This window comes from Pinus tabuliformis, chromosome 1_1, assembly GCF_031772625.1.
Source record: "Pinus tabuliformis cultivar Carrire ecotype Pingquan chromosome 1_1, CPIR1, whole genome shotgun sequence".
Taxonomy (NCBI): Eukaryota; Viridiplantae; Streptophyta; class Pinopsida; order Pinales; family Pinaceae; genus Pinus; species Pinus tabuliformis.
In genome coordinates, this window is record NC_142297.1 from 764032384 (window position 1) to 764042706 (window position 10323).

Genomic DNA, 10323 nt, shown 5'->3' on the forward strand with positions numbered 1-10323 from the left:
TCTATGTTTTTTATTTTTAAATTCAATCTGGTGAGCTTTCGAGATAGAGCCATAGAGATAAAGGTGGAGAAATGAAAACACGAGGAAGGATGAGAGAGTTACCATGATGAGTAGATCAAACACTTTATTCATTTAACAGAAAAGGTAATTATGTAGCAAAACTCCTAAAAGTTGAGAGTTTAGTCTAGATCATGACTAAATTTGAATGAAATATTATTTTAATTATAAATTTGGTGGACGAGAACATCTAAAAAGAAAAATAAAAAATCCTAAAAGGTAAGAGTTTACTCTCGACTAAATTTAAATGAAATATTATTTTCATTATAAATTTGGTAGATGAGAACACTATCAAATTGACTAGAACATCTCAAAACGAGAACCAAAATTCTTAAAAGGTGATTTTAGTGTCGATCATGACTAAATTTGAATTAGATGTTAATTTCATTCTAAATTTGGTAGATTAGAGTACAATCAAATTGATCACAAGAACCCCCGGATGCGGGTGTCATCGAGCCTGTCCACGGGAGGCCACATGCCTGGCATGGGCTGACACGTGATGAACATGAGCCTTTATTGCCTCAAGCCGCCGATCCTTCAAGACGCGAGAGGCATAAGGGCGATCTTAATGGAGCTGCGGGAGGTGATGGCAATCCTGCAAGACGCATTTAATGAAGGTCATTTCAGAGGGAATGATCAGGAGCTTAAATATGCTGAATCGGTGGGTAAGAGAGCTCAGAGCGACAGGAAGAATTCTCAGAATTCTGAGTGCCAATACCACGATCTAGTTATTGAAAGATTGGGTGAGCAAGCTACGGGAAGGGACCATAGCCACTGTGGGCCCTCCACTGCTCTGGTTCAGGAAAAGGAATTGGAGGATACCATGGTGCGGCCGCGTGAGAGGATGCCTAGCAGAAGAGGCCCAGGACGTGGAGAATCCTCTCGTCCTCCTGCAGCTGACGTTCATCATCATTGCTGCTGTTGCTACTGTTATCGAAGGGCGGGAGTCACCCCACTCTCAGCTGGTCAATTTCTGGAAGTAGGCAGCTCTATTGAGGGTGAGACCATACTCCCAGCATTTGGCTCAGTCACCTTTACGCTGGGTAGCTCCAAAGACAATGCAGGTGTTAATGCCCACATCTTTGTGCTTTTTACCAAAATCCCTGAGGAAAATGAAGAAAGTTCGTCATTGGTTCCTGCGGAGGATAGTTCAGCAAGCGAGAGGGGAAAGCGCCCAATGGGGGAGCCCTCCAATGCAGCGAGCAATTCAGGAAGAGAGTTGCCTCAACCCCCCTCCCAACTTCAAGAATCCGAGCTGCCAGCTCCCGCGCAGAATCCCATGGCTAGGTGTGAAGGGGTTCCAGAGGGACAAGGTTGGAGCAGATTCGTGGAAGAAGAACCAGAGGAGTAGTTCCCAGCGGCACTCCTTCGTTTTTGCTTCCTTCTCTCAGGCTGGGGTCAGGGTGCTGGCTAATTTCAAGTTTTCATTCTACATCATAGTCTATTTCCTTTATGTCCTTAAGTCTGGCTCGCGGCTTCCACAGTTGCACTGGGTCCGGAGTCTAATGTCTGGTCTAAGCTTTATGTCTTTGCCTATTTCTTGTCGGTTCTCGGTAATGTTATCGGTCTCTATAGTTTGTTTGGGCTATGCGTCTTTTTGGAATGCCCCTGCGTGGGCTGTTTTGAAGTCATTCTGGAAAATCTCAGAGTCATGTTTTTCAAGCTATTTGGAACTAGTGCCCTGCGAGGAAAAAAATATAAGTTTGATATCGCCACCCAAGGAGCCACAGTTGGCCCTGGGCAGCTAGTCTGTTTGATGTAAAAGTTTACCTGTACATATTAATACAAAGTAGTTAGTATTGCCGAGAAAAAAAAATTTGATCACAAGAACATCTAAAAAGGAGAGAATGCTACTTTGATGATTTTCAATAATAAATTTCAAACTCAATACAAAAGTTACTAGTAAATGTTGATAGGCGTCAAAACACTTACGTCATAATCTACATTACCAAGATTTTAAAAATTCATAAAATTAAAACCAACCTAAATCCATCTTAACTCGGGATTTAAAGAGATTTGATCCCTGTAAACCCTTGGTAGATCAAAAATTAAGATTGATCTAGGTTGATAAAATAATTTATTACTCTCTTAATTCAATACTAACTTATTATTCTAGGTTGATAAAAGTGAGAGGCTTTAAGTTAAATTGGGTAGCTCTCAGCCAACTCGAAGTCTTGGATTCAAATCCTCTGCTATCCATGAACTGGTGTGAAATTGGACATGATAATGATGTAGTCCTACCAAAAAATTTACTAGTTAATTATTGTATAGTAAAATTTAAATTTTATCAGAATCTCATTTTTATCCCAACATTTAACCAAACTAATAACCCCATTATTCTTAATTAATCAGAGTTACCTTAATTATATTAAGTTATAATTCAAAAAAGGCCGCTCAAGAATGGTGTAATACCTTAAAAATAAGAAATAGTAATAAATACATTTTTGCAAACGCGAAATGTCTGGTGCTCAAGAATGAAAGTTTCACTCTTATATAATTGTGTAATATCTTAAGAATGAGAAATATTTTTGCAACAATGAAATTTTGGTTATCTTATAATTATAAAGGAAGAGCCATAAAATCCGAAGAGAATGAGTGGAATATGATTCATAAATTCAATTCTAAATAGATGTTTTGAGTTCAAAATATTCTGTCCCTTGCAATTCTAACCACATAAACTTATAAGGAAGCCATCGAATCGTTATATCATCGCATCAAATCAGGTAAGTGAATCATATTCTGGACACAGTCCCTTCAAATTCTAACCACTGAAACTTATAAAGAAGCCATAGATTTGTTATTTTATCACACATAAACCATCAGCTATAGCTTGTGATATCATTCGCCCCCCTGTCTCTCTCTGTTTGCAGACTTCTTATTCTCGAGTTTGCTTCGATTGAAGCTGAAATCCTTATAATCTTCCACAAAGATTAGTTCCATAAGAATGGAAATCCCAACAAGGGAACGTCTGCACGAAGGCTCAGAGTGGTGGTATGAATTGCCCAAGAATCTGAAGCAGAAAGTATTGGCATGGTTGCCTGCGGAAAGGTTATGTAGATATTGCGTTGTGTGTAAGCAATGGAATGCCCTCATTTCATCCACACAATTCATAACTGATGATTGGCTTGTCGCACCTCCCAACAAAAAACCATGGCTTCTTCTGTTCCTTGACTGGCATCCGGAGTCGCTGAATTATATGGCATACTGCTTCTTCACAAAGACGTGGAAGCGACTGTCACTCGATATCTTAAAGAATCGACATGACTTTGCCATATTTTCGGTGCAGGCATCTGCAGCAGGCCTTTTCTTGATAACTTGCATATCTTTGAATAGTAGATATGTATGGAGGCATATTGTCTGCAATCCTCTTACAGGAAAGTGGATAGTACTTCCCAGGATAGAGGGTGGTGCTATTTGGGGCGTGACCATGATCGCAGATAAGAGCCACGGACACAACGAAGAGACATATAAAGTTATAGCGATGGAATTGTCCAGTAGACAGGCAGAGAATAGAGTAGAAATTTATGATTCGAGTTTGAAGTCGTGGATTACAGCGGGACGCCTGCCACAGAATTTTAAGCCGGTGAGCATGAGGCGGATCGTTGCTTCGAGGGATTTCCTGTATGTAAATGGTAAGGATAAAAATTCTTCAAAACCGGGCATCGTGGCTTTCAGCATCCAAAACGGGACGTCAGTGTTCACGCCGTTACCATTTCAGGATGTGGACAATTACACCGTCGTCTTCACTTGTGAGTCAAGAGTGCTTCTAGGTTCATGCATATCTGGTTCAGATGAAATTATTATATCGGAGTTGAAGAATTCACAATCAATAGATCAGTTTACAGAGATTGCAAGGATCCCTTTAACTATTTTGCATCCAGACGAAAGGGACGGCGTCTTTCATTTTGGAAATTTTATGCTTGATTTTGAAGGAATGAGAGATTTGGTTTTCATCATAGATAGGCGTACTAATGAGGTGCTGGTTAATAATTTAAGCCAATTTACATCGACACGGCTTTACGGATGTCCAATGCCTCCCTTACTGGGAAACTGGAACGGCACTCCAGGTTGCTTTGTCTTTGAACCTAGACCAGATAAGGATGTCCAATAGATCAGCCAGCCATCTCCTGGTGAACCAGTAGTCTTTTCCTTGCCGCTATTGCTTTAAACATTTTAAACTTATAAATTTCCAGTTTTATCTATTCTTTTGATTCAATAAAATTTGTATGTACTAAAAGATATTTATCATTTTATTAAGTGTTTTATAGTTAAATTAGCTTTATTCTTTATAAGTATATATGATGCAGCCCATCCTGCTCCCAGGCCGCTTCTACCAGGATCCTCCAACAACCATGCACACAAAACATGCACTTCAACACGAGTGTACACTTAAAATTTCGGAAGCTTACTTCAAATTGTTGTAATCTCATGACTTATAAAAACCATGTTTGGAATTAAACACACGGTGCTATGATAACCATACTCATTTACACACAATGCTCTTCAAGAAATTCTCAAAAGAAACATATTGAGAATGACCATGCGCATACCTTATATATATCTTCCCTTACGCACATCCACAGCAAGTCCTCCCCTTTCCTTGATATCGGCGACGGTTATAAGCTGGGCTTTGCCATGGGCAACGATTCATATGCTATGGGCCAATGCTAGATGTATGACTCTACTCGCCATGCGGGTTTCGGACCGATATATATATACAAGTCGCTATATCTCTGCCTCTATGTTGATTTCAGCCAATGTATATATAGTCGCAATTGCTCAACCAACCAACGGCCGATACAATTACACGTATACTCCCCTCTGGTTCCGGAACTGATACTCTCATATGCACTGGTTAATGCCTCCACGATTCAGCTATTCGCGTTGACTTGACCAGCATGAACTCTTCATCCGCATGACAGGTCTGTCGGGATATTTTGTCACAGTTTATATATGGTCGGCTTCCGAATTCGGAACTTTGTTACGCTGTTGTTCGCCTATCACACAATCTTTGACGTTGATATGATCCCCAACCGGAATGGTTAAATCTTTAAACTTCGATGCATTCAAACCTGTGATCGAAGGTTACTTTGCAACCGATGAATATTTGTCACACGAAGGATTTAACTCTTGGCAGCACATCTTCAGAAAAACCCACCTGCATAAAGCTACACTGCCCCAAATATACTACAGCAACTTAACGAAATCAATCAACACGTGAATTAAAGGAAAGGAGCCTTCGATGACTAGCACACACACAATGGCGCATTGAAAATTAAGAACCATTATCGCTTCATGCAAATTCAATGTTATATAACATCAGTTTCTCACAGCAATTGCTCATTGGAAAAAATGCAACTTCAACAATTTCTGCAACCATGTGCAAACCATATTTCAGAATTTTATTAAACGCAAACATGTCCATACAATCGAATTCAGCATACTCATATATACATAAAAACAAACATTCCCACAGAGATTTTTTTGTTCACGGCCAGATATGCAAATCTATGGCCCTTTTACAAACTGCCCGAAGGCTCCCAAGGAGAACCCTTGCTCACTCCTCACACTCACTCCCTTTTCAATGCCTTTGAGCTCCATAATTTATTAAACTTAGCATGATCTAAAAATCCTAAAATCACTCAACTAAAGCTCTAAGACTCTACATGCAATGCATACATATGGCAAAAGCATCTTTTCAGCTTTATTCCGTCTTTTTCCCTGTTCTGAAATAGAAAATCTTTCTTTATCACTTAATGGTCCATATCCACTCTTTTCATGCCTAAAATCTCTCCTAGTTTTATTTATTTATTTTGAAAATATCTAATAAAAGACTAAATATTAAACTAATTCCACAACTGTATGAACCCTATGTCTATTATTTACAATAATTTCCTTTTTGGGCTGGATGCTCCCGCATCATACTCCCAAGGTAGAAAATTTTCATGATCTCCTAATCATGTGTTCAGATCTATGTTTGCCTGGATCCCATATCTTGTACTGTAACTTTCCATTTGTCGCTGCTTTTGTTTGTTGTTCTTCTCCAGGTCTCCACACTTTATGCTGCTTTGCTCCACTAGTTGTGCTCTTGCAATCTTCTGCTTTCTTCCTCTTGCTGCTTGTGCTACTTCTCTTCTTTGCTGATGTCTTTTTCTGAGACACTTTCAGCATGATTCTTCTGATTAATTCAATTTCCTTGTCCAATAAATCTTCAAGCTGCTGATTTCTTGCTTCTATGCTGGTCTCTGTTCTGACTGCCACCCGATCATCCACCCCCTCTTGTCTTCTGGAACAGAGAACTTCTTTTCCCTTCAATTGACTGTTCAACTGAGTCAAATGTTTCTCAGCACCGACGACAATTCTTGCATTCACAAAACACATGTTAAAACAAAAATCACAAGGCATCAGTGCCTTACTTCCCTCTGTCAGCATCTCGGTATGCTGTTCCATCCCAATCAACACATCAGTATGCTGATTCTCTCTGCCCAAAGAATTCTCTAAAGAACTCTTAAGACTATCAACCAGTCTTCCTCCCATACCATATGTTTTCATGATGTCTTTCTCCTCTCATTCACTATATTGAACTCTTTCATCTGCTGCAATCTCCCTGTCATACTCTGGATTCTCCAACAAATATTCTAATAATGCAATTTCTCTGTAGCATTGCTGAAGCATATCATCATCACCTGCATTCATACATAAACTTCTAGTTTTAACAGACTCAATTGTTGCTTCACTTATCCGTGCTACAGACAGATCCACTTCTTCTGCATCCATACGAGCTTCCTCTTTTACTGTAACAGTCGCACAAGGTTGCACATCCTCCTCAGTAAAACCTGTAATCACATCACAATTGTCAGCTACAAAAATACATGGTTTTACATTATCCATCTGATCTGGATTTGCCCAATAACTCAAGAAATCATCAATGATCTTCTCCTCTGTCTTCATTTCCTCCTGTGATCTTGTTATCTCAGCATCGATCTGAACAGTCTTCAGATTCAACTCTTCCTGAACAAACTTCAAAATTTGCTCATATTCCTGTATTGTACCTGTAAACATACACAATTCATTAGTTTTAAAACCACAAGACTTTTCAGTCTTGACTGATTCCTTCAACATTTCTCTTTTAATATATCTGCATGTGGGAATTTCAAACTCCAACTCTGGCGCAAGAACTCTAAGTCCCTTTTTCAACAAGGCAATCACAATTTGCCTCAACCTCCTCTACAACTGTCGCCAAATCACTCTCTTTCCCTTCAGTGGAAAGATCCATTTTCCTTTCTGATTTCCCCACTCTTGTAGGCATTTTTCTAGTACCTGCAATTGTACATTTATCTCTGCAATCTCTCTTTTTCGAACCTCTGCAGTCATTTCATCTCTGTGGCATTTCTTTGAACCTCTTCTTCCTCTAGAAAAACTCTCTCTGCCTCTGGCAGACTGCTTCCTCGTAAGTTTTCTATTCACCATGAGTTGTACTAGCCTCTGCAACAGCAACCTCTCTTGCTGCAACTTACCTCACCGAGCTCTCCTCACTCAGTCTTTTGGTAAGTACTGGTTCACTGCCTCTGGAACCTCTTGAGCACTCCTCTGCTCTCTCTAGGCTATCTCTTCAACTCACCTTCTTCTTCTTCTTCACTGCAATTGTCCTCCCTATCCAGCCTTCAGCTGAATGCCAGGTTCACTGCCACCGTCTCTGCAACCATAAACTTCATTTATAAATTTCAAATTAGAAAAATAATCTCACCTCTTAAGACCTTGCATGATCTTGTCTTCTTTCCTCTTCCGCAATCCTGTTCACTTGTGTAGTTTGCATTTCAGATTAAAAATCATTCATCCCACTTCAGTTCTAAAAAAAAACAAACATCTTCAGTTGAGCATTCTAGCTCTGATACCACCTGATGCAGCCCAGCCTGCTCCCAGGCCGCTTCTACCAGGATCCTCCGACAACCATGCACTTCAACACACGCCAGAGTGTACACTTGAAATTTCGGAAGCTTACTTCAAATTGTTGTAATCTCATGACTTATAAAAACCATGTTTGGAATTAAACACATGGTGCTATGATAACCATACTCGTTTACACACAATGCTCTTCAAGAAATTCTCAAAAGAAACATATTGAGAATGACCATGCGCATACCTTATATATATCTTCCCTTACGCACATCCACAGCAAGTCCTCCCCTTTCCTTGATATCGGCGACGGTTATAAGCTGGGCTTTGCCATGGGCAACGATTCATATGCTATGGGCCGATGCTAGATGTATGACTCTACTCGCCATGCGGGTTTCGGACCGATATATATATACAAGTCGCTATATCTCTGCCTCTATGTTGATTTCAGTCAATGTATATATAGTCGCAATTGCTCAACCAACCAACGGCCGATACAATTACATGTATACTCCCCTCTGGTTTCGGAACTGATACTCTCATATGCACTGGTTAATGCCTCCACGATTCAGCTATTCGCGTTGACTTGACCAGCATGAACTCTTCATCCGCGTGACAGGTCTGTCGGGATATTTTGTCATAGTTTATATATGGTCGGCTTCCGAATTCGCAACTTTGTTACGCTGTTGTTCGCCTATCACACAATCTTTGACATTGATAAGATCCCCAACCGAATGGTTAAATATTTAAACTTCGATGCATTCAAACCTGTGATCGAAGGTTACTCTGCAACCGATGAATATTTGTCACACGAAGGATTTAACTCTCGGCGGCACATCTTCAGAAAAACCCACCTGCATAAAGCTACACTGTCCCAAATATACTACAGCAACTTAACGAAAGCAATCAACACGTGAATTAAAGGAAAGGAGCCTTCGATGACTAGCACACACACAATGGCGCATTGAAAATTAAGAACCATTATCACTTCATGCAAATTCAATGTTATATAACATCATTTTCTCACAGCAATTGCGCATTGCAAAATAATGCAACTTCAACGATTTCTGCAACCATGTGCAAACCATATTTCAGAATTTTATTAAACGCAAACATGTCCATACAATCGAATTCAGCATACTCATATATACATAAAAATAAACATTCCCACAGAGATTTTTTTGTTCACAGCCAGATATGCAAATCTATGGCCCTTTTACAAACTGCCCAAAGGCTCCCAAGGAGAACCCTTGCTCACTCCTCACACTCACTCCCTTTTCAATGCCTTTGAGCTCCATAATTTATTAAACTTAGCATGATCTAAAAATCCTAAAATCACTCAACTAAAGCTCTAAGACTCTACATGCAATGCATACATATGGCAAAAGCATCTTTTCAGCTTTATTCCGTCTTTTTCCCTGTTCTAAAATAGAAAAGCTTTCCTTATCACTTAATGGTCCATATCCACTCTTTTCATGCCTAAAATCTCTCCTAGTTCTATTTATTTATTTTGAAAATATCTAATAAAATCCTAAATATTAAACTAATTCCACAACTGTATGAACCCTATGTCTATTATTTACAATAATTTCATTGAGGCAAATTGTGATTGCCTTGTTGAAAAAGGGACTTAGAGTTCTTGCGCCAGAGTTGGAGTTTGAAATTCCCACATGCAGATATATTAAAAGAAAAATGTTGAAGGAAGCAATCAAGACTAAAAAGTCTTGTGGTTTTAAAACAAATGAATTGTGTATGTTTGCAGGTACAACCCAGGCCACAAATACCAGGATCCTCTGACACCCATGCACAGAAAACTCATTCACTGATGTTGAATTTCATGATTTATAAAAACCCTGCTTGGTTAACACATAATGCATTAAAACCCATACTTGTTTAACATACGGCGCTCTTCATGAAATCCTTTAAAAAAACATATAATTTGTGAACTTACGCACACAATCTATATGTACATTCATGTTATATACGCCACAACATATTCTCCCTTCCTCTTTCTTATCGGCGTCAGTTACATAGGCTGGACTTTTATTCTAAACAAAATCTCGTGGATATATATCGCCTTTATTCTAACAAAATATGAAGCATCGGTATATATATGCATTGGCTTACCATTGATAAGGAATATGCATGCCTCTGCTCCCTCCAATCGACGCAGATATAACTCGGCGATGGCTCAAACCATGGGCTTCCTAACAGACCGATACAATTAGATGCTGCCTTCTAATACGTGACCAGTTCCACTGTTCACGATGGCTCAAACAATGACTTTCGTTCCTCCTTAGTTTTTATTCTCATATGCAGTCGTTAATACTTCCACGGGTTCGCTATTCGATGATCGACCTCCCCATGACG

At 39.5% G+C, this 10323-nt stretch overlaps 1 protein-coding gene across 1 annotated transcript; it reads left to right on the top strand.

The window, feature by feature from the left end:
• Window positions 1-3001: 3001 nt before the first annotated feature.
• Window positions 3002-4168, top strand: LOC149216266 (F-box/kelch-repeat protein At5g15710-like). The gene has a single exon (XM_089389886.1). The coding sequence runs from the start codon at window positions 3002-3004 to the stop codon at window positions 4166-4168; it is 1167 nt and encodes a 388-aa protein (XP_089246012.1).
• The last annotated feature ends 6155 nt before the right edge of the window (window positions 4169-10323 follow it).